Consider the following 24,399-nt stretch of genomic DNA (forward strand, 5'->3'; position numbering starts at 1 on the left):
AATTCAGGCGCTCTTAGGAACCTCAGTTCAAAGCCCGGCCTTGGGAAGCACGTGTAAGTTTTGATGTACGGCTCTCAAGTGCTCCCGTGGCGCGGCTCTATTTAAAACCGAGCCGTCGTGCCTGGGGATGAGCGGGTGCCACTCACGGACGCCGGCAGCCAAGGTGGCCAATGAATGCCCTGCTCTTGCCCCCTCCCTCTCTGGCAGCCCGGCCAGAGGAGCCAGCCAAGGGCCAGGCAGCCTCGTTTCCCGTCGGGCTTTCATGACCGTCACCTGCAGGCAGACGGGAACCTCCCCTGGGTGTAGCATCGGGTTTACAGCTGCTCCCAGCATTGGGCTGTGCCTCCGTTCTGTGCCGGTCACCCAAGGAACTGGTATAAAAGAGGCCCCTGGGCAACGAGTGGCGCAGACGTGTGGCGCCTCGGGAGTGTGGCTGAGCGGCCTGCAGCGGGATCAGGACGAGGCACCCGCCATGAGTGCTTCCCGCCTCAACAACAGAGCAGAAAGCCATTTCCAAGCCCAGGAGGAGCACGAACTGGACGCTCTGGGGAAAGGGGCCTGGGACAACCCCGTCTACAATGGCTCGCCTTCCTCCTCGCTGAAGATCAGGGCGATCTACAACCCCAAATCCATCCTGGAAAACCCCTACGAAAATGTCGAGCGACTGACGGGCCCCTCACCCCCCGGGAAGGAGGCAACGAATGCCGAGGCGCTGGAGGAGCTGCGGAGGGCGGCCCCCTTCCCCGGGTGCTGCTTCCATGTCCTCAAAGGCATCCGAGGTAACCGGGGGGGGGGGCATGGCGAGGCGCCATCTGACCCATCGGAGAGGAGAGGGCCGGCATTGCGACGGGTCCGTCTCCCACCTGCCTCTCCAGGCAGGGAGAGGCACGGAGGCCGCTTCTGTCCAGACAGCACTCCGCCACCGGGGTGCAGCACGGGTGGGGAGGGTGCTCGCCAGGCAGGGAGCGGGGATGGAGACGGAGGAGGCAGGACTGCTGGTCGAGTGCCGCAGGGCCCACGAGTCGCCTCTCCCTTGGGGACTGCTGGGCGGTCCCCGGCTCAGTGGCTGCACCCCTCAGACTACTGGAGGGGGACAGCCGGGATTTCCTACAGCTCCGCGGAGGTGCAGGAGAGGAGAGGGATCTGAGCACATGCACCGAACTCACTCGGCTTGCTTCTGCATCGGTGGGCACAGCAGGGACTCGGTTTACTTCCAGGTGAACGATGCTGCGCATCATGTGCACAGAACCCAGAGCTGCTTGTTCAAGGTGTGCTCACTCAGTTCGGAGATAAAGCTCCCCTTGTGGGTGTTTGTGATGCCCAAACTGCGTCACAGACATTCTGGCACTTCACCTTGGAGTGCGAGTGCCCGACAGAGGAAGGGGCTGCAGGAAAGGCACCAGCAGCTTGTTCACCAGGGGGAGGCTGGGTGCCCAGTGGTAAAGGTCACCTCTGTGAAAACTCCTCGGAGTGGAGCCACAGCTTCAGAGCTGCCTGGGCCATGCCTGTTTGGGGCTAGACCTGTCTTTGCCCCCTCTTTGATCAGGAAAGGGGCTGAGCTGCAGCGGGCAGGGCGGGGAACTTCCATTTGTCCTGGTTCGTTGTTTGCCTTCTCAGCTGGCTCAGAGATGTTCCGGTCGGTTCTCTTTGCTGCCCCCTCTTGGCAGGGCTCTGAGCCCTGCGGTCTTCAAAACGTTCCATTTTGGCTGGGATGAGCCAAGTCCCCGTACCCGCTCAGCCGTGGCTCTGCCTCACAGGGTGGTTGCGAGGAGAATGTCCTACTCCACCGTAAGCGCTTCTAGGGAAAGGCAGGATATGCAGCGAGTGCAAGAGCTGGGATGATGTGCCTGGACACCCTCCTTGGCCGCCCCTCCCGCTGCTTGTGCTGCTGACCAAGAGCTGGCAGTTTTGCAAGTTCAAAAGGCTGCCCGGGAGCATCACGAGAGACGAAGGCCCTAGTTGCTTTTGCGCTCTCTCCATCTCCCTCTCTCTCTCTGTCTCAATATATTACATTCACAGAACCCAGTTCAAGGGGACTGGCCAAGCTGGGGCTGTCCCATGCGGGTGTGGTGCAACAGGAAACTGAAGCACCAGAAGTGGAGGCATCCTAACAGCTCCTGCAGGATCCTGGCCAAGTTATAGGGAACTGAAGGGGGCAAGAACAAAGGATGGGGAGGGGAGGGGAGGGGAGGGGAAGAACCATTACCAAACTGCTTGGCTGGATTGGTCAAACTATAGTCAAGTATTTGAAGCATGAATTGATCAGACAGGAGAGAGCATAAAATCAGGCCAATCACTGCAAAGCGGCCACTTCACCCCACAGCAATGGATGTGAGTTCCACCTCCTGAACTGTTGGGCTTCCTACTTTTGCGCAGGGTGGCCGCTTTTGCCGTCAAATATGTTGCTGCTTGCAGTGGAGTGCTTCTGAGCATAAGCAAAGGTCATGTCTGCAGGGGGAGAAAGGCACCTGCGTGGTGGCCGCCTCGGAGGGCTGCGCTGCCAGGGAAGCCCGAGGGCGAAGCGGCAGCCTGGGACTGGTCTGGGCAGGCGCCTGCCATGCAGCACTTGGGAAGCCCAGGGTGTGCCCTGGAGAAGGAGGCTGGCCACCTCCACAGTCCTTGCGCAGGAGAGAGCGCAGGCACCTTCGCCGGGCACCTGCTCTGGCACCCGCCAGCATGGAAAGTTCGGGGTCACCAGCACCCGCTGGCGCCTCGTGCTGAGCCCTGCTCCCCTCCAGGAAGGCCAGCGAGAGGAGGAAGCTCTGCCATGCACTTGTCCCGTCAGGCTGACAGGGTGCAGGCCTATGGGCCCGTGAGCTGCTCCCCACGGGGCAGGGGGGTGAGCCTGCGCCTTGGCTGGTCCCTGAGACCACAGTGGTTCGGCTGGACCACCGCCAGAAGGGGACCTGATGAGCCAGATGAAGACACAGTTGATCTGTACTTCAGAAGGCAGGGATTTGCGCTCCGTTTGGGGGGGGCCCCCCCCCCCCCAGCACTCACTGTCCTCAGCGTGTGCTTGCCTTTCCACTCGTGCCTGAGAGTGGAAATGTGCAAGCCACTCCCTGTGGAAGGGAGCTGTTTTGACCGGTGGCCAGCCCTCAGGACTCTGGTTCCCTTCAAAGGGGGTTTCTGACAGGACTCCTCTTGGGCTGTTTTTCGCAAGGAGCTGGGTATTCATACCCGCTGCCAACTCATTTCAAAAGGGGGAGCCGCCTTAGGACATGGAGTCCCCAGTCAAAGAAAGAAAGAAATGGGAGAAAAGAAAAAGCGGATCTTCCTCTGAGCAGGATGTCCATCCCACTCCTTCTGAGACTCAGCTGGAGTCATCCGTTTTCCTTTGGCGCCAGTTGGTGAGCTTTTGGGCTCTGGCAGAAGCAAGATCACTTGCCCACCGCTGAACTGGCGCAGTTAATTCACTCCAAGGAGCCGAGCCCAGCTGAGGATGCTCTTGGGCTGCCGTTGGTTGCTGCAGCTCCGGGCGACTGATACCAGGAAGCGAGGAAAAAAAGTTTGCAGGGCAACTGATAAGCTGCTTCTTCTTTGGAAATGCTGCTCTTTAAAATGAAAAAGTGAGCTGTTTCATCCTGGGTGTGACAGCATGTCAGAGCGCATTAGCCAAGCTTTTAGCCTTCCTTATCACAGACCCCTCCATGCCGTTCAGGCCTGAGTGCTTTCGATCAGGGGCCTGGAGCTGCAGCCATCATGGAGCTGGCTTGCTCGCTCGGAGTCTGGGTGTCCTCAGGACCGAGCCACTGGGGACCATATGAAAGGAGCAGAGCACCCCGGTATTGATGTGGGCAACCCGCTTGGCTTTCAAGTGGAAATTCACACCTGCTTTGGATGAAAGTTTACTTGAGCACGGCAATAACAACAAGCCATTAGTGGAATGGGTCCTTCAGCCCTTTAATGGTGTTATGTAACTCAGCAGCAAGGAGCAGATGAAAGAAAAGTTAAGTGAATAATTTTCAAAAGGAACAGGGCCCAACCCATAAAGTCAGGTTCTTGCGTTCAAACTGAAGTTCGGGGTGGGGTTTGACTAGAAAATGGGAGTTTTGGGGATTGGGACCTGCAGGGTCACATGGATGACAAATCCCCCCCCCCCCCGGCTCTGCATGCACAAGTGGAGGGCACGAAGCGCGAATGAGCCCGCTCTCGGGCAGCTGCCCATGTTCCCATCTGGCTGGGTGCTTGGCCAGATCGCTCTGGAGGGTCTTCTTCTACGGAGCAGAACCAAGCTGCCTCCCTGGGTTGCTTCATAGTCTGTTTGGACCCCAGCAAGCTTTATGTGGGGCTGCCTTTAAAAAGAGCTTGGGGATTTCCGCTGGATCGCGGTGCTGGTTGCTGGACGGCTGGCCTGCTTTCAGGCAGGATTCGCAGGGCGGGGTGGGACCAGAGTCCTTGGCGCAGAAGCCAGGAAAGGTGGCTTTCTCCCCTGCTCCTGCCCCGGCTTTTAAGACGCTCCGCACCAGAGGCACATTAAGTGAGGGCGTGGGGAGGGGGCTTCTGTGCGCTGACCCCATGCTCTGGAGCCCCCTGCCCATGCAGGTGAGCTTGGTTCCCTCTCTCTGGCCCCCCTGCTGGGCATTTTTAGCCAGGAAGGCTTTTGACACCAAGCTGGCGGCAGGTGAAGGAACTCTAGTCCTTCTGATGATGTCAGAAGGAGTTCCTCATTTTTTGAAATTGTACTTGTAACACAATTCATTGTTATTTTATGTCTTAAACAAGACCTTGTCCTAATTTGTATTTTACACTGTGATTCACCCCGAGTGCCATTTTTGCTAAAAAGGCAGGATATAAATTTCATTAAAGAAATAGCAATGTCATTAAAGCATCAAATTTAATAATGTAATAACTATTTTAGCAATTTAATAAATGGAAACAATCAGTTAACCGATTAGCCACAAGTTCCTTGAAAAGACAACATGCACTATGCATTCCTAGGCTTGAGCTGAGTTCAGGGCAATTCATTCTGAGTTAGGCAGTTTTGAAATGGCAGCCTTGGGTTCTCAGGCACAGGTAATGTGAGGGCAGGAGGAAAAGAAGGCCCGCTTTTCTAAGCTGCTGGGTTCAGCTGGGCAGATGCATGTCCATGAAGATGGGCCACCTGGAAGCGCATCTTCATGGACATGCATCTCTCTCTCCCCCCCCCCCCCCCAGGACTTTGGGGCACAACTCTGACGGAGAACACTGCGGAGGATCGAGAGCTTTACGTGAAGACCACACTGCGTGAACTGCTGGTCTACATCATATTCCTGGTGGACATCTGCCTGCGTGAGTAGCGTGGTTCCTCCGGAGCTGCCTGTGCTCCGGCACCCCTTTCCTCAGCCTGCCATTCCTCTTCTTCTTAAGACCAGTCGTGTGGGCAGTCCCAGCCGCTGGGGACGGCTGTTCCGAGAAACGGCGAGTGTGGCTGCAGAGCAGGACCGATGCCAGAAGGACAGCCCTGTCCTTGCGCGTGAGCCGTATTCACAGCTTGCCCCAGCCTTGGCCATCAGGATCTCCGTCACGTGGATGGCGAGGCTGTGGGTCCACGTGGGGTCCCTCTCCCTGGCCGGCTGTCCTGCCCAGCATCCTGACCGTTCTGAGGGTCTGTTCCTGAGGGTGGGGCTTCCACAGCCACTCTTGCCAGGGAACTCTATGGTGTTCCACGCCAGCAATGCCAGAACAGGATCCTGGGTCTAGAGGATTGGGGAAGCATCGGTGACGTCTGAGCAGCTTGAATTTCACCGTGGCTTCTTGTGTGTGAACCCAGCCACTGCTCCTCAGCCCAGCCCACCTCACCAGGGTTGTCCCTGTGAAGAGAAATGGAGAGGGAGAAAGCCATGTGTGCTGCCCCGGATTCCTTGCAAGAGGAAGGCAGCCGGGGTGTAAATGCAGCGCAATAAATAAGAGCCGTGCAAATGTTCGGGAGCATTCCCGGTGGCCCCCAGGCCGGGCCCAACTCCACGGTTCCCGTTCATCCACCCTTCCAGGCACAAGCCGCCTGGCACATGCATGCGGGATCCGCTGGGCTGGGCAAAATATCCAGGAAGCTCCCGAGGCGCAAGGAGGAGAGGTTTACTAGGAGTGCTGAGTTAGAGAAAGCAAGCAGCACATGGCATCGGCCTCCCTAAACAGCTGGGCTAAACTGAGACTGAAGGAAGTCCAGAGAAGTTGTCCGTGGATTCCAGGAAGGATGACCAAAGTCACGGCGACATTCCCATCCCTTTCCCTGGTGGGCCCGGAGGCCTGGTGCTGCTCCTGACACGGGAGTGGGAACATGTCCCAGCGGTGTCAGCGTCTCCCGCAGCCTCCCGGAGCTGGAGATGCACCCCAGCACTTCCCTCTCCCGTTTAATCCCAGGGGCCGGCCAGGAAGGGTGGGCAGGACGATAACATAGAGAGCGGCTGCTTTGTGCTCCCGGAGAGATTTCATTCAGCGCGAAGCCAGATATGTGTGGGCACAACAATGGCTGTTTGCTCTAGCCAGATTCATTGTTATCTGCCGGGAGCACCTGCGATGCCTCATAGGGCAGCAGGTCATATTTCACGCACCGCAAGGCAGCAGGTTCGCCCGCCATCGTTATCGCATCAAGCAGAGCACGGAGCTCACTCGGGCTTCTCATCCGGTTCGAATGTTTTGTCCCGTGTGACACAGAAGCGTGGAACATTTGTTTGTGTCAGAGTCTCCTTATCAGGTCTCCTCAGAAGTCAGCCAGCGAGGCACGCGCAAGCAAGTGCGCGGCCTGGCACGCAAGTGATTACTGCTGCCCCAGGAGCAGCTTGGGGCCTGGATGCTGAGGGGCACCGCCTTCCCCATGTGCCGTCCCATCCCTTGAGATCAGAGGCAGGGGCCCTTCTCCGGGGGCCCTCTCTGAAGGGGATCAGGCGGGTGGCTACCCGGAGAAGGGCCTTTTCAGTGGTGGCACCCCAACTTCAGAACACGCTCCCCGGGGAGGCTCACCTGGCGCCATTGCTTTATTCTTTTTGGCATCAGGCAAAAACCTTTTTATTTTCCCAACGTTTTAGCATTTAATTGGTTTTCTCTTTTATTTTATTATTGATGGTTGGATGCAGTGCGTTTGTTGGTATGCTGTTGTTTTTTGTGCTTTTTTGTAAGCCGTCCAGAGACTCTGGTGTTGGATGGCATATAAAAACTATAAATGAATGAATGAATGGCAGCCAGCTATTCAGCGAGGATGGCAAAATGACAGCGGATGACAAAGGAAAGGCAGAGGTGCTGCGTTCCTGCGGGGGCTGAGTTTTCACCCCAGCGGATCTGGGGCTTCCCTGGCAAAGGTGGGGTGCAAGCTGAAGGGCTTTTCTGGCTCTCTCATTCTTTCTTAATTCATTCTGGAAGTACTGAGCACAGACGGCCCCTTTTGTTGGGTTCAGAGAATGCAGGCAAGGCGGTACCTGTGCATTTCTATTCAAAGATTTTGCCTCTCCTGTAAATGTTAAAGCGCTGCACCTCTTGGCAGCTGATACATTTTGCCTAACGAAGATTTTCCCGTGAAAGGCGTTGCCTTACCTAACTAAACCAGTGGTTTGAATTTCAGGCCATTCCCCAGAGTGAGTCGATCTTGCTGTTTTTTCCCTCCCTCAGTGACTTATGGGATGACCAGTACAAATGCCTACTACTACACCAAAGTGATGTCCGAACTTTTCCTGCAAACCTCTTCTGACAGTGGGATCTCTTTCCAGGATATTGGAAGCATGGCTGAGTTTTGGGAAGTGAGTACCAGGAACGTGGGACGCATTATGTTCCCTGTGTCCTGTTATGTAAGTGAATCGGAAATCGTTGCACTGACCAGCGGCCGCCACGTGGTGGGATATGAGGACCGTCTTTCCCGTGCGCTGGCCAGGGCCCTTCCCGCACTTGGCCCGGCCAGGAAGCGAGCCAAGCCGCGAGCGACTGCACAAGCGCCCAGGAACGCTGGCGGCTTCTCTGCACCACGTGATTCTCTGTGCAAAGGAAGGCTGCAAGCCACGTGTGTGGAAGCGGCATGCCCCGGCTGCCTGGGCTCACGGGCGGCACGTGGACAGCCTGTCTGAGGGACTCGCTTCCTGCCGGACGCCCGCATGAACACCCCGTGTGCGGGTCGAAGGGCCAAAGCCAGAGCAGCTGCGCCGAGGAACCCCAGCGGCTTCCTTCCCCAGGCTGGGTTCCTCACGCAGCGCCAGGCACGGCCACGGCGTCCGTCCACATGGCAGCTCGCCCAGGGCCAGCAGCTGAGCCATGGAGCGCGTCTTTCCCAGCTGGGGCAGGCCTGAGTGTGTCTGCCTGAGCTGGTTGTGCCCGCTGGGGTTTGGCTGCGCCCACCATGCATGGCGGGCCCCCTCACACCTGCCGGCTGGGGGCTGAGCCATCCCCACCGCCCAGCGAGCCCCCCCACAGCTGCCCCCTTTCCCCCCCTCACTCCTGCCTCCCCTCCTTGCAAGCCGGGCCGCAGACGGGGGCCTTCCCCCTGCGGTCGTGCGTCCCGCCAGAGAGGCTGCTCTGCGGTCCCGGCACGGCCGTCCTGAGCCGCACGCGCGTCTCTCCCCCCCCGCCTGTCTCCGCAGTATTCGCAGGGCCCCTTGCTGAACAGCCTGTACTGGACCAAGTGGTACAACAGCAAGCCCCTGGGCCACGATCCACAGTCGTACATCTACTACGAGAACCTGCTGCTGGGGGTGCCGCGGCTGCGCCAGCTGAAGGTCCAGAACAACTCGTGCGTGGTGCACAACGACTTCAAGGAAGACATCTCGGGCTGCTACGACGTGTACAGCGAGGACAAGGAAAACCGGTCCCCCTTCGGGCTCCTCAACGGCACCGCGTAAGTGCGCTGGCGCCCCGCCTCCGCTTGACAGACGCCGCCTTGCTTCCCCACGTGGTCTGGACCCTTCTGCTGTGCCTTGCCTCCCCGGAGGTGCGCAGGGAGCCGTAGGCACGCGTTTTCAGGAAGACGGGAACATTTCCAGTGGCACAAATGGCACCTGCAAGGACAACCGCAAATGGAACGGTGTTAAAGGAACGAGCCAGGAGAGCCAAAAGCTGCAGAGCGTCTCGAACTGCAGTCCTGTAGCCAGATGCCTAAACAAGTCTCACGTCAAGGCTTGGCAAATCTCCCCGGACAAGCTTTCCCAAGGTGGGATCCAGCCCAGAAGGGCCCTGCTCCTAGTAGCTGGGCCTTTGCGCCTCATACGTTTCTCACAAGAGGAAAAAAGGCAGAGTATAAATGCAAGGCGGCAATAGTAATGTCCAGAAATATGGAACAAGGCATCAAATGCTGAGCAAAGTATGCAGGGAGGAATATCTCGAAGAAAGAGGGTGTTAAGGTACTGTTTGGCCAGTGGCAGTGACCTGTGCTGAGGTTCTTCTCCTGGCAAGATATTCTCACCTGCTATTGGTTTTCCGGTGCTTATCGGAGTTGCACTACTCCCATTAAACTAGGCAAAGTTAATAAGTTTTGCACATAAGCAGTGGGGAAAGGCTCTTACTGTGCTTGCATCCTGCATGTATAGCTGCATATGCATCCTGAATATTCCCATGCCAGGCAGTTGGTCTTGTCCTGGTCCATCTGGTGGCCCGCAGCCCTGTCCAGCTGGCTGAGGTGCTGCCTGGAGCCACCCAGTCCCAGGCCCTCCCTCATTTGAACTCCCCCTCTCAATGGCTAACGACTACTGAGCAGATAGTCAAGCGACCTTCCCTGGCCTCAGCTGGCCAGCCATAATTGCAGCCACAAGGATCCCAAAGCAAAATGTATTAACAAGGGGTGCACAGGAAGCTTTTAACGTCAATGGTACTAGACACGGGGCAGGGGGAGATGGCCATCGGCGGTAAACTCAGGCCCCGGGGAGAAGAAAGGAAGAACAAGAATGTCTGCACACAGAAGGTGCAGCCACGCGGACAGACAGCCACCCGCCACTGTCTCCTCGTGGCCACGGTGGTCTTCTGACCTCCCACCGGAAGCGCCCGGGCCCAGAGGCCTTGGAGCACCAACCCACAGCTCCGAGGCAGTGCCCAGATGGCACGGGGGTTTTCGTGCTCCGGGGCAGGAGGATGGGAAGTTGCTCCGGCCACTCAGTTGGGATCTCTGCTGAGCTTCCTTTCCCCGCCGGGCAGCTGAAAAGCCCTTGCATCTCGATGCTCCCAGCTGGTTTGAGCCAGTTGGCCCAAAACGAACATCTATCATTTTGCTTACATTTTGAAAGCAACATGTTTTCAATGCAGGTTGCTAACTTACCAGATCCTCTAGGGGGCAGCGCCGCATTATATCGAAATTAGGACTTTGTTTTCTTTCCAACGTGAAAATTGCACATGCCTAGCCGTAAATATGGGTCTTCAAAAAGAACAAGAACAACAGAGTTACCAAATTATTGGGAAGGTCAGGAGCCCTACTGCTCCATGCCTAGAAAAAGAAGCATGCAGAAGGGAAGAGGAGGCTCACACACTAACGAAGCCCCCTCCACACACACACACTTATCCCTCGACATGAGAGAAGGTGCCTCTGCACATTCTCAGAGAACATCTTCATCATTGCTCAACAGGCCCACATACGTTCACTTCATTTAAAGCATTTCTCCACAATGCAAGGAGCACTCTGCCTCCTTTTCTCTGTAAGTTCAAGGCGGCTTGCCGAAATGCCCTCTTGGCATCTTCCTGGCGCCAGGTTTAGACGGGCCTTGAAAGACGCACTCGGACGGGCAAGGGCTTGGGGAAGTGAGGTGTTTTCAAGGCCATTCCTCACTGCACGTGGCTTCAGTGGCGTCGGCCTCTGCTGCATGCTACGTGGGACAGTAGAGCTAGAAGGCCAGGCGCCTCCTGGGCCTGGCACGAGTGCCACCTGCCCACCACTCACGGGCACTCTCTTCCTCTCCAATGCTTCCCTTGGGCAGGTGGCAATACCACACTGAGGAAGAACTGGATGGCTCCTCTCACTGGGGGAAGCTGACAAGCTACAGCGGAGGAGGATACTACCTGGACCTCAAGATGACCCGGCAGGAAAGTGCCGGAGAGCTCCAGGTCTTGAAGGACAACCTGTGGTTGGATCGTGGAACTCGGGTTGTCTTCATCGACTTCTCCGTGTACAATGCCAACATCAACCTCTTCTGTGTGCTCCGGTAGGTGACGCCTCCCTTGGCAGCTCTCGCTCTTCTTCCCCTTCTGCCCCCTTCGGTGAAAAGGTCCGCTGCCATTTTGCGCACTTGAAAGGATCCTTCCTCCGTAGCCGTGGCGTGAGCATATTCATGAAAGCCAGGGCCCGCTGCTCTGGATCCGGGGATTCCATGACACCCCGAATCCTAAAAGGCCTGGACACCTGCTCGTTGGCAAGCCCACGGGGAGTGCAGCCCCGTAAGGACAAAGGCGGAGCCCTGCCCGACTTGCCCACAGGCTGGCCTCGCTGCCCCCGCTGCTGAGCCCGCTGCGTGTGCGAAGCTGCCAAGTGGGAGGAGCCGCCCACCCAGGAGTCTGGCATGTGGAGCCCTGTGCCGTCGGGCCCTGGAAGGGCAGGGCGCCCTCCAAAATGGCGCACCCAAAGCCTCAGCCTCTGCTCCAGTGTTCAGGCGCCTTTTCAGTCCGTCCGGGCGGGTGGCCTGTGGTAGAAGAAACACCTCCTTCGGGCCTTCCTAAGCCTCCCACCCTTCTGCTTCACGATTCGAGGGTTATTTCTGGGTCATTTCAAGTTTGCTTCGTTGGTGGTGGTGGAGCCCCAGCCGATCTTATTTTTCATACAGTGAGCTCATATCACTGTACTTCGTAAATATCGAGAGAATATGCCGCACCGGGCTGAATCCAGAGGCGTTCTCTGCTGTCCAGGTTGGTGGTTGAATTCCCGGCCACCGGTGGCGCCATCCCCTCGTGGCAGATCCGGACGGTGAAGCTCCTCCGGTACGTCAGCACCTGGGATTTCTTCATTGTCTCGTGTGAGGTCGTCTTCTGCGTCTTCATCTTCTACTACATTGTGGAGGAGATCTTGGAGCTGCGCATCCACAGGCTGCAGTACTTCACCAGCATCTGGAACATCTTGGATATAGTGGTCATCCTGGTAAGGTTTCTCACAGTTACCGGGAAGGCAGGAGAACCGATGCAGTGACAAATTAGGTCAAAGGACAAATTAGTCCTCAAAGCATCTGCCGGTGAGCTAATTGCCAGGGGTGGTTTGTTAAACAGATCTTTATTTATGAATTGCTCATATGTATTTTAAGCCCCAAATGAGGTAGAGATTCTAAAACGATGATGATTAACCAAGCCTACAGATGTGAAAACGATACAATTGCATTTTCTTTCCCTCTTCGTTACTGCATTCCCCTCATTGGCTGGGTTTGGACAACCATGACCTACAGCCATGGGTTGAGTGCGGGTTGCCTTCAACCGTGGGTTGTTGAAGCACGAGCCGCCGGATGCTTTTCCCACAATGGCATTCTAGATCCATGTTTACCGGAGCGTCTGAAATCTGGAGGGTGAGGAAGCCAAATAGGCATGATTTTGCACAGAAAGAAAAAAAAATAGAGCATTCATTCACACATGATTCCTCCGCTCAGAGCAGTAGACTTCTGAGGCTGCCCTTCCTTGCAGGGAAAACGCCAGGGCCTGGTTCTACGCCTTTACTCGCACCGTCTCCTCTGTCCCCAAAGCAGCACAACGAACATCTCTCTTCACCTGAATAGTCCTATAGTCTCACCTTTGCAGGCATAAAGTGTATCTCATTCCATCAGTTATCAATTACAGATGCCACTTTATTGCCTCATAAAAGCTTCCCCCAAGTTAAGTCTAAACATGGTTCCACCCAAACCCTTGAACAATGAGCAAGCATGCAAACAAAAGTTTCCTGGCATGGCGAGACTGAGGTCGTGGGACGGGGACTTCGGAAAGGTGGTGCCCAGACTCTGCACGGCATCCACTGAATCCCAGATTTGTTCTCAGCTGTCTATTGTAGCCATTGGATTCCACATCTTCCGCACAATCGAAGTCAACCGGTTGATGGGGCAGCTGCTCAGAAACCCCAGCATCTACGCAGACTTTGAGTTTTTGGCGTTTTGGCAGACGCAGTACAACAACATGAATGCCGTGAACTTATTCTTTGCCTGGATCAAGGTACTGTCCTAGGTTGCTTGTGGTCTTCCCTGCGTATGGGTTCAGTCGTGAATTCAGAGCCAAGAACTGCATTCCTATTAAGTGCACGGAGGGGTGAAGTGGGAAGGGCTCTGGATGGAGGGAAGAACGGCAGGGGGATTCGAGGAGATCTATGGGGAGAAGGCTGAGGAAGGATGGATGAAAGCTGGGGCGGGCAGCAGAGCGACAGCTTCAAGGACAAGGAGAGGGACTTGGCAAGATCTGGGAGGAACGGCCACCGTGGCCAGCAGACAGGTGGGAGCATCCGTGGGAAGCACATCCCTCCTGCCACGAGCCCCCTGCACGGCCTGGGGAAGCCCCCACTTCCCTGCCCCTCTGCAAAATGGGGATAATAGCCGATGCAGCAGCTCCCGCAGAGTCCTTTCAAGGATTACAACAATCCTTTCAAGGATTACAATGGAAATGCTCGTCTATCACCATGCATTGGAGGGAAGATGTGGCCGCATCTGTCAGCACCGAGGCTGGGTGAGCGCATCCGCGTTATTTGGCTTTCTCCAACACTTCCATTTCTAAAGAGTCATTTAAGTGTATCCGCATCTTTGAAGCCTGCGGTAGCACCAGCAGCTACTCCATGGCAGACTCCCCTAGTAAACAGGCAGCTTTGCAGCCTGTGCAGTTGGAAACATTAGGGGGCTACGCGGCTGCCCCTCCCCTGCTGTGGGTCGGCCTCCCCCTCAAAGGATGCAGCCCCTTCCTCAAGGGTACCTTGGCCGGGCAGTGCCTGGCTTCACTCAGGCACAAATCCAGCTCCAACAGCCGCGCTGCTTTGCAGGTTGTGTGACGCCTGGCGTCTTTGCTAGCAAATAATGGTATGACCCACAGCTGGATCCTAGAAGAATCAGAGAGAGAAGATGTCCAAAATGGCACTTTCTGGTGGTTCTCACCTGGGAACGACTGGACAGACGTGTGCACTGGTCCCTCGGCTCCTCAGCTTGCAGAACGCTCAGTGGGGCGTGTGTCTGATCGCTAAGAGCTCATTTCTGTTCACCAGGGTAGACCGAGACTGCCAAATGCTTGTTCTCAGCATCCCGCTTTGGCAACTGGGCCAACCTGGCTAAGGACAGGTGCTGTTCTGTGGTGGCTCTGAACAGACACCCCTCTGCTCTCCCACCCCTCCCAGATATTCAAGTACATCAGCTTCAACAAGACGATGACGCAGCTGTCGTCCACACTGGCGCGCTGCGCCAAGGACATCCTGGGCTTTGCCATCATGTTCTTCATCGTCTTCTTTGCCTACGCACAGCTGGGATACCTTCTTTTTGGAACCCAGGTGGAAAACTTCAGCACCTTTGTCAAATGCATGTGAGTGCCTTTCCCCCCTCCCCCCTCCCTCCCTCTCCTCTTTCCGCTTCCCTGCTAAGCTCCTGGCCAGAGGAAATCTGGTCAGAGGAAAAGCTGTGGCGCCTGCCATGTGTGTGTGCGTTCGTTTGTTCTCACTCGCCTTTTTCCAAGCTCCACTCCGCGCCACCAGCCCCCTGACCTGACGTTGCTGACCCACTCCCTCCCCCCGCCCAGCTTCACCCAGTTCCGAATCATCCTCGGTGACTTCGACTACAACGCGATCGACAACGCCAACAGGGTGCTGGGGCCCATCTACTTTGTCACCTACGTTTTCTTTGTCTTCTTTGTGCTGCTGGTAAGTTGCTGCTCGTTTGTTTGCAACTGAGGGTCGCCCAGTGAAATTTACCTGAGATGCAGAAATAGCAAGGAAATAAACAGGTAGGGAAAGGTAGGGTCAGACCGGCCGAGCGCAGGTGAGAGCTCGCTGGGATGGCTCTGGCCGGCCAGCAGGGCCTGCCTTCTGTGGCACTGCCCCTTCTCATGCCACCCAGCACAGCCTGGTCAAGCAGCCCCTGGCCTGGTGCCGTCCGGGCCGTGGCGAGGCGTGGCAGGACCTCCGGCAGCCGGTGGGCGAGCGAGTGTGCTCCTTGGCAGAGTAGTGCATTCAGCAGGGGAGGGATGCCCAGCTTGCTCCAGGAGGTTATAAACTCCTCCTTCAGAGATGGCTTTAAACAGGGGGAAATTAAGCTGCTTTTGGGAAAAAACCTAACTTGGTGTGCCTGCCGCTGCCTTACCTTGCAGCTTGTCTTGATGTTTAATTACCTGCCTTGTGTGAAGCCAAGAATAACTGAGCCCAGTCTGCTTCCTGGCAGAGGGACACGATGGAAGAGAAGGGCAGGGCTGCTGTCGCTCAAGGGAACAGCCAGAGTGCTTTGATGAGCCTGGACCTGTCCGTCCGTCCATCCGTCTGACCTCTGCTCTCCTTTCTGCAGAACATGTTCCTGGCTATTATCAACGACACCTATTCCGAAGTCAAAGAGGAGCTTTCCAACCAGAAGAATGAGTTGCAGCTCTCAGACATCCTAAAACAGGTTCTTTCCTTCACTTCAGGATATGTTTCCTAGACTGTGGTTCCCATTGGCTGTGCTGGCGTGCTGGGCCAGTGTGTGCGTGTCCTCGCGCTTACAGGGGAGAGGGAGAGCGGCGTCTTTGTCTGTGGATCCTCAGCCTATGAGGGACAGCGTGTCTTCACAGTCCTTTGCCATCCTCCTCTCTGTCCATAGCAGCTGGGACTGCCGGGCTGAGCTTTCTTTGTGCCTTTCTTGCACCCAGGGCTACAACAAAACCCTGATGAAGCTGAAGCTGAAAAAGGACCGGATCTCCGACGTGCAGAAAGCGCTGCAGAAGGGAACCAAGGAGCTGGAATTCGAGGATTTTAAGAACAGCTTGAGGGAGTAAGTGCTTCAAAGCTTCCCATGCACTTTCTCAGCTGCCCATCATCCTTCTGACTGGGAGCGGCCATCACGTATTTTTGAAGTAGTACAAAGAAGTTAAAAGACAGTGTAAAATGACAGTGCATGCTTGACACATCTTATGAAAAAGATGTGGAGACCATTTTACCAAGACTTTGGAATGGAAAGGCCCCTTGCGAATAGGCTCTCCTCCTGTTCTCCTTCCCTCCCTCCCTCCTTAGGCTTGGCCACGCGGAGCATGAGATCACGGCGGCCTTTGCCAGGTTTGATGAAGACGGGAACCAGATCCTTGATGAAGAGGAGCAGAAGAGAATGCAAAATGACTTGGAGGAGAAGAGGGTACGGCCAAAGGGGATGGGGTCTGTTTAATACGCCTTAGTTGGGCTGGGGGAATGAAGGAACCGAGAGGCAGGGGGTGGCCAGGCAGCACTGGAAAACCCGGGCAAACTACAGCCCTGCTGTGGCACAGGAAATTGCAAGGCTAGGAGGTCTGCAAGCTGAGCAGGATTCACTAGTCCCAGGAACTTCCAGGTGCAGCCGATGATGCGAAGGAACGATCCCTGGAGTGCCGGCACGGCCACGGCAGGCCTGCTCATGGGGAGGCGCTCCTCTCCGCGGTTCTCCCAGAGACAGAAATAAGTGTGCCTAGCTGATGGTGAGACGGGGTCCTAAAAACACCCCCTGACACCACTGTGGTGGTAAACTCTTGATGGAGCCAATGGCTGCTTATATTTCCTTTCCCAGGTTGCTCTGAATGCTGAAATTAAGAATTTGGGGAAATCCTTTAGGGGAAACGGTTTGGAAGACACTCTTGCCTTCGCAGAGGAGAAGAACAATCAAGCAGACAAGAGAAGCTCAGTCTCGGAGGAAGAATTCCAAATGTGTGTAACATTATTTTGTTCTATAACTTCAATAGCCAAATGCAGAGTCCGTGCACAATGTACCCCTGGAAGACTGTGCAGCCTTTGTGTGCAGGTCAGAGCCACATTTTAGTCACACGTTCCTGGGCGGATGGGAGCAGCCCTCCCACCCTGGCCGCCCCACACAGCCTCTGCGGCCCCCTGCGAGTGCAGCATGGATAGGTGGGGGAGGGAGCTCTGGCGCAGCGGGGTGGGATCTTTCAAAATTGCATGAAGGCATCTTCTGGGTACGTGCCCATCTACACAAAATAAATAATGTTAATTATCTTCATTGTGTCACAGTGCCAGCTTTCTTGAGTTGAATTCTCCTTACTCTTATGAAATTAATCTTTTTTACTTCACTGTAGATCAGCATTAAATCAAACAAGCATTATTTTTCTGCTGCAATACTGAAAGGACATCGGTAAATCCCACTTTTCCTGTATACCTAATCCTGCCCTCTATGAATCTTAGCACAGATCATATTTTTAAATATGCAATTACTACCCAACACCTGGCCTTCCAATGCATAATTTGTAGCTCCCCGGGTTCCTTTCAGGAGCACGTTATCAGTGCAGTCCTCAGCCCAGGATCGCGCCTGCATTTTGCTTTGAGCCCTCCTCTCCCGAACTGCGTCACGGAGCCCACCGCAGTCCTCAGTGCTGTAGCTGCTGTGCAGCGGTGCCTCGGCTCACAAACACCTCAGTTCACGACCAAATCGGGTCGCCAACAGAAATTTCATAGAAACGTTGCCGCAGGTCGTGAACTCCACATGGGTGATGATCGCGAGTGCGCCCATCTCCCTCCCCGCAGTGTGCCTGCGATCGCACCCATCTCCCCCCACCCCTGAGCATGATTGCAGCCATCGGGGGCGGGGGGAGATGGCCGCCATCTTTGTTGTCCTTTGTCACTTTGCTTCAAATATTTGTGAGTAAAAAAAATAGTTGCAGGATGGATTAACCTTATTGACACTGACCCTTAAGGGGAAATTTGACTTGACTCATGACCAGTTTGGGTCGCGACCAGAGTCATGGAATGGATTAAATTTGTGAGCCGAGGTACCACTGTATTTTATTCTGTATATGATACCCAGACTTCAGTACCCACCAACATATGGGCCTATGAGTGGCCACATCACCGATGCCTGGAAGGAATATCGGAATCTTTCTGTTTAAGTCTCTGTGGCATCCAGTACCAAGCAACCGGGACCTGAAAACAGATTCCCTCAAACGGATGCGGTTCACCTGAATCGCTCGCTCTCAGTGGACTCCAGAGGAGGCCGTGTGCCGGATGCTCAGCCGCGATACTGCCGCCAGGAGGTCCGCCCTCACACCAGGCAGGCAGTGTGCCAGGCACCCAGCTCGCTATGCTCCGTGCTTCGCGGAGACGCCACGGGCGGGGGGCGGGGGGGCGGGGGGCTGCTCTTCCGCTGGGCTCCACTGCACGGCTCTGGAGTCAGTACACCCTGCGCAGAGCTAATGGCTAAAGCAGGCAGAAGATTTTTTGAAAACTGGATGTAAAATGTGTAAGATGCATCCAGGGCAACAACAAACCTCATAACAGGCAACAGTTGTATTCCGTGTCGGTCCGACTTAGCGCAGAGCCTTTGATATGAGGAGTCAAGTTAGAATAGAACTGGCTCAGGTCTGAATAGGAATAGCACGATTTGAGTTAGATTTTTGTGAGTCACCCAGACAGCTTTGGTTCAGGGGCGGTAAAAGCATGGGATGCATGCCTGGCACTCAGCTGCAAAAGTGCCAGAGAGCAATGGGCATCCTCAGGTGGGTTGAACTCACTGGACAGAACCAAGTAACTGTGCTAGGCTTAACATCCATGCCTGGCAAATATTTGACGGATGCAGGAGAAATGTGTGTACCTCAAATATACAGTGAAAGCTTAAGTCTGAATAGTTAATCCAGGATTCAATAATGGCATCAGACTTTGAATGGAACTACCAGGACATTGATCCATATCTTGGTGTGAAACTTGGTTGTGGCTTAGGGTGTGGCTGCGATAGATGCGGCAAGGGCATCCAAAGACGGAGCTCCACAGCTCAGTGTTCTCACTCTGAACTCTACAAACAAGCTAAATGTTAGGTTCCAATTCCAGTAATTTCCAGCTGCTACAGGGAGAACCCCAGAGCATCGCTAACGCAAGCCTCCAGCCCCAGCCCAGCTGTCCGTCTCTGCCAGACCCGCGTGAGAGCCATGCGCCATGCGCCAGCACGAGGGCTGTTGAAGGAACTCACGGCCCTCAGGCCAAGGCGCATCAGCTGGGGAGAAGGGTGTCCAGTGATTCTCGCTTTCTCCACAGACTCCTGCGCCGAGTGCTGCAGCTGGAGCATTCCATCAGCGGCATCATGTCCAAGACGGACGCCTTGGTGGTTCAGCTGGAAGGGCTGGAGAGAAGCAAACCAAAGAACAACGATCCTGCGTTGGAGGTACTGAGCGAATACCAGTTGACCATCCGTCGGGGTGCTGTGGTTGCATCTTGCACTGCAGCCCATGCTGGGCGCAGTGAGTTCAGGTGACCTCCGGCGTCTCTTCCAACTCCTGTAACCAAACTAGGAGACCCTCCACTTGGACTGCAGCAGGGTAGAAGACACGCACTGGCCACCCAGCCAGCAGGGAAAGGCAGTGCTTCCGCTCTGCACCACAGCGGCTTTGTTCACACAGCAGAAACGTAGCAGGGCGCCTGACCCTGGGTCAGGCTGTTGGCCCTTCAAACCCAGGACTGTTGGCGTGTGCTGGCAGCAACGCTCCGGGGTTTCAGGCTGGGTGCTTTTCTGCTGGGTGTCTGTGCACTGGTACTACACTGGCCGTCGCCTGCACAGTTCCCGGGGGTTCAGCGTTTTTGGATCTGTGGTCCACGGGTCCCGTTCCCGTTCCCAGGGCCTTTTCTGCAAGCACTGCCCTTTCTGCCACAAGACAGGGAATTGCTAGCCTAGTCCAAAGTTGGTGCCAAGAGGCATGAAGCTGGGCTGGGCTGCGAAGCGAACAGCACAAGGAAGGGAAGGCGGGGAGGGAAGGGAAGCGGGAGCCGAGCCTCCGACTGAGCTGGGTCTTTTCCTCCCCGCAGGAAGAACAGCCTGGCCGTAGCGGAACGGTCCCTCCAAGCGCCGAGCGGGGCGCTGCGGGAGACGGCGGGACGGAGGGCGCCCGCGGGCCGAGGAGCAACCTCAGCGCAAACGCCGTGGCGCCCGGCAGTGCCGCCCTGCCCAAGGCAGAGCACCGGGGCCTCCGGGTGCTCGGGGACGTCCCGCCGCAGCCGCACCTGGGCTTCTAGCGGCTGCCGAGCACCACCGGGTTCCCCGTGGCTCCGGCTGCTCGCCCCGTCCAGCCTGGACCGAGCCAGAGCTGCCCCCACCCCAAGGCAGAAGGCCCCCAGGCCCGGCCTCGATCCGTGCGCCTCCCGCCTGAGGTGGGACCGCGCGGGCGCCCTGGCACAAGGCGCGCCCAGAGCGCAGCGCAGGCGGTTGTGCGCGTCCCGAGCGACGCAGCCACGCTCGGTCGGCGGGCCGGGGAGCTGCGCTGACTCCGGCGAGGGCTGCCGGATCATCCGCTGAGCGTCTCCCGCGCTCGCGGGCGGGCGGGCGGGCGGGCAGGCAGCGCGCTCGCTTCTCTGTGCGGCGCGACCCCCGTCCCCCCCGGCCCGGAGCAGTCCCGCGGCGGCGCCCGCGGCCCCCCGGAGCAGAAGTCCCGGCGGGGCAACCTCCGGCTGACTCCCCTCCTGCCCCGCGCGTTGCCTGGCGGCCGTTTGCCCACCCACCTGGGGCACCTGGGGGCCGGCAAGGCTCGGCACTCCCCGCCACTCCCTGCCTGCCAAGCCGCCCCTTTCCCCTGCGCCGCGGCCGCTCCCCGGCCGCGGAGAGCAGCGGGCAGGCGCGGGGCGAGGCTCCACCTCCCACCCGCCCGGAGTCCGGGGGCCCAGGCTGTCCCGTGGCCCCTGGGTGCGCTCTCCAGGCCACGGGATGGCTCCCCCAGCAGTTTCCGGAGCTGCCCTGTTATTTCACTTTGGTGCCGTCCTGTTTCTAGTTGCTGTTAATAAACTGAAATTAGCGCTGTGCAATATTTTCTGCCCGTGATTCCAGGCAATCCAGTCAATAGATGCGCATTTCTGGAGGCGATCTTTCTCCCAGAACTTCACGTCTTGCTTTTGCCCTTCCCTCCCACCAGAGCCCAAAGACATGCGCAGGCCCAGTGCTGGACACACCACGCCCCTCCACCCCCGCGGTGCTTTGCTCTCCTGGCCCGTCTGTCAGTGCTGTGGGTTCTGCTGACCCCTCCCAGCCCCAGCGCCACCTGCAGCCCCCTTGCCTTGCCCCCCGGTTGCCTGCGGATGCCGCCGTCAGCTGAAGGTGACTGTCATGCACCGTGTAGACTCGCTGTCCGCTCTGATCCCAGCAACGTCTTGCGCATTCCCGCTGCCCTTCACATGAGCCGACGCACGCCTCTCAAAGACACAAAGTCCGGAAGTGAGGCCTGGAAGCCTGCGCGCTCCCCGCTCCTCGGAACGCTGCTTTTGCCATGACCATCTCTCCCGGGTCGTGCGAAGGCCCCCCTCCTGTGTGACTCCTGCCACGCGGTGCGGTCTGCTGCTCTCTTTGCCCACGTTCCTTCCCGCACCCCTGCTATGATGTTGTACTTCTAGTTATGAGGCATCATATAAATTGAAAGGAGTAAAATATTTTTCGTGGAACGATGTGTGCACAGCCTGGATGATTTCCCTACCCTCCACCCATGAGCTCCCAGAACGTCCTAAGAAATACAGAGTTCTTCGTGGACAAAGAAAAATCCCATGACCCGACCTGCCGATTATTGGTGCAGCCGCAGAGGTCCTTGCATGGAGGCCCCCAAGAGGCACTTCCCTGTGGCGGAGCTGCACGTGGCAGCCTTAACTGCGGTCCCTGCAGACATGGACACAGAATCTGCCCCGATACCTGCAGTGCCGCCATGCCACGGCTGGGGGTGCTGCATGGACGTGGGCTGGCGGACAGGAAGGGAGGTCTGGGCAGATTCTGTGTATCACAGAGACTCCCACGGGCGGGCGGGGGGGGGGTGCTGCTTTTCAGCAGCCTCCACAGAAGGCTCCCCCCAACATCAGCCTGCTGGTCTGCGTCTCGAAAGCCCCTGGATGTCCCTCCCAGCAGGCCACTAGGTGTCCCCAGTTCCCCACCCAGCCCTCCCCCGTGGCTTTGCAGGCTGGGCATCTGTGCCAGGGCTCCTTGGAGCGCAAGCGTTCTTAATAGCTAACTTCTGCTTTTGGCTTGCCGTGGGGCTGTCCGCAGCCCCCACAGGGCTTGCTGGCCTGCATGCTGAGCTACCTGCCAAGAGCTGGGGGGGATGAGAGATGACCCAAGACCTGAGATGACCCAGCTTGCTGTGGGCCATCCCTGCCCCTTCCCGTTTGGTCTTCCACCCACCAACCCACAGGACATTCAACAATCCCATGCATGCAGAATCCCAAATAAAAAAGCAGGTCTAAGCAACCCAGATGTATGAACCGACTCGAGCAGGCTCTTGGGTTCCAGGTCATACAGAGAGTTCAATGCAGAAAAGATGGATCGAGAGGAAGCAAGCTGGTCTCCGTCAGAGGATCTGTGGAAAAGTTCTAGGAGGAGTGAGCGAGCCCTTCCTTACTGGATGCTTTAGCAGGTACAGGTCTTACTGGTTTATCCAATAATGCAGAAGCCCCTAGCAACTCCTCACTTATAAAACAGGGGAAGATCGGACTACCCTTGTTTCTGATGACAAATTGGACAAATGAAAGGGGCATGGAAGTACTTTTTAGCTAAGCTGAGTTGCAAGAATAGGTCCTGCTATTAGAAGCCCCAGAATCCCACTGCTTATAAAAATTATGTCAATTGAGCCAATGCCACGACATTTGGTATCCACAATCTCCTTCATGAGCTCTATGGTTGTGCTAAATTTCAAACTGATCTGATATAAATTTCAACAGGAAGAACAAGCTAAAATATTTTGAAAACACCTTTTTACTCCAGAATGTGGCTTGACATATTGTACGTGCCTTCCAGACTGGTGAAGCCCTTTATGTGAGTACCTTTTATTGGGTTGGGAAACTTTTGAGCAGCAATTCATACATTACTGTTTCCCTGGCCCATGGAAACAACTGTGCAGCCATTCTGGGATGAAGCCCGCAACAATTTCCCTGACTTCCACATGTGCCCACAGCCCCCCAAAGTTTGGAGACACCTGACTTCATGCATCAGAGTGCCACGCATTTTTGTCGCGTAAACCCGGCTCAAATCTTTGCTTAGCCAGGAAATGTACCTTGGAGAGATCCCTGTTTTCCAGCGCAAAAATGCTACGCTGATGTGATTTGGAAAGCTGTGCACAACTGTGAGAACTTTAACACACAGTTCCTCCTTATTCAGGCGGCCCATGCAGCCCTCCGGTTTCCCTACCGCAGCATGCTCGGGCAAGTTTTAGCCTGCTGGATTGCCACCTGTCAGCAGCAGCCAAACCACTGCCTGAAAGGGGCCAGAAGTCCTCTAGCCAGCTTGTACCGTGTCTGCAGGCTCAGCTGGCCCTTCCTCAGCCTTGGCCTTCTCCGTGCCCGGCAGGTCGAGCCCCAAACCGGCGCTCCACATGAGCAAGCCTCTCAGTGATGGGAAAGGCTGAGCTGGGTCGCTGGGTCCCCCGAAGGGGACAGGAGCGCACGGGGGCGGGGTGGAGGCAGGTGTGTGGGGCCCCTGTTCCGTGTTCAATGGGCCTGCGCGGCTCACGGAAGGGCTGAGCGGACGGAGGAACCTTTCTGTGTGGGATAACCAGGAGGAGGGCACTGGGGTTACCCAGCCCGCCAGCTGTGGTCCTCCACGGCCTTCAGCAGCCCATGCAGCCAGGTGGCCGGGCCTGCTGCGTCCCACGCTCCGGCGGCAGAGGGATTGAAGGGCAGCCATCCCCGCCAGGGCCATGTCCTCCCCCCGCCCCCGTCGAGCGGAGCAGGCGCCCCCACCGCTCTTTGCTCAGGAAGGAAGGAAGGGGCTGCCGAGGCATGCGTTTGTTCCCTGAGCTGAAAGCGCTTCTCAGGGGCGGGGAAGAAAAAAGCAGCCACTGATCTCCGCAGGACACAGGCGGACGGATGGGCGTGTGGTGGCCAGCATGCGGCCCTTTGGTATTCCAAGCACAGGCCGTGAAGTTTATCTTCCCTCGCAGGCTCCTGCTGCACTGCAGGAAGCCATTGTTTCATTTCCCCAGAGTCCTGTGCTTTGCATTTTCAAACCCTGGGCACTTCCAGACAGAGGGTCCTGGCGTTAGCCCTCAAAAGGCATTGTGTAGCTGTTACAGCTTTTCCTCTTCAACAGATTGTTTGTATAATCAGGAGGGGGAAAGCAGCTGTGGGGAACATGGGCAGTTACACATGAAACAGTTGCCTGAACCCCCGCAACTTCTGTGGATGATGTGGGGCGAGCGGAAGAGAAAAGGCACCCCGGCTCAGCATTCCATTTCTCCCGAGTCTTCACCACACTCTGTAGCTGCAGCAGGGAGAACGGGCTGGGCTGGGCTGGGAGGCCACCAGGTCCAAGCCGCTGCTCCACTTCCAAGTGTGGTCACCCATCCGCCTGCAGACCAGGCCTTTCCAGCTTGGCGAGCCTGACTCACCGTGCCTAGTTTGTTGCAAAGGCATGC

The 24,399-nt window shown here is 56.6% G+C and overlaps 1 protein-coding gene across 1 annotated transcript; it reads left to right on the plus strand.

The window, feature by feature from the left end:
* The first annotated feature begins 472 nt into the window (after positions 1 to 472).
* PKD2L1 (polycystin 2 like 1, transient receptor potential cation channel) lies at positions 473 to 20,035 on the plus strand. Its single transcript, XM_044420047.1, has 15 exons — positions 473 to 779; positions 5,158 to 5,271; positions 7,585 to 7,712; positions 8,544 to 8,797; positions 10,860 to 11,084; positions 11,782 to 12,010; positions 12,889 to 13,059; positions 14,219 to 14,400; positions 14,614 to 14,734; positions 15,372 to 15,470; positions 15,712 to 15,833; positions 16,073 to 16,190; positions 16,596 to 16,732; positions 19,064 to 19,190; positions 19,829 to 20,035. The coding sequence occupies exons 1-15, from the start codon at positions 473 to 475 to the stop codon at positions 20,033 to 20,035; spliced, it is 2,541 nt and encodes an 846-aa protein (XP_044275982.1).
* Positions 20,036 to 24,399: the final 4,364 nt, after the last annotated feature.

Source organism: Varanus komodoensis, unplaced genomic scaffold (genome assembly GCF_004798865.1).
Source record: "Varanus komodoensis strain SLA01 unplaced genomic scaffold, ASM479886v1 scaffold11, whole genome shotgun sequence".
Taxonomy (NCBI): Eukaryota; Metazoa; Chordata; class Lepidosauria; order Squamata; family Varanidae; genus Varanus; species Varanus komodoensis.

Excerpts from the sequence above, each read along its gene's own strand:
- PKD2L1 (XM_044420047.1), top strand. The coding sequence starts at position 473 with ATGAGTGCTTCCCGCCTCAACAACAGAGCAGAAAGCCATTTCCAAGCC. Across the intron at positions 7,713-8,543 it reads GCATGGCTGAGTTTTGGGAA|TATTCGCAGGGCCCCTTGCT; the intron begins GTGAGTACCAGG and ends CTGTCTCCGCAG. Across the intron at positions 8,798-10,859 it reads GGGCTCCTCAACGGCACCGC|GTGGCAATACCACACTGAGG; the intron begins GTAAGTGCGCTG and ends TCCCTTGGGCAG.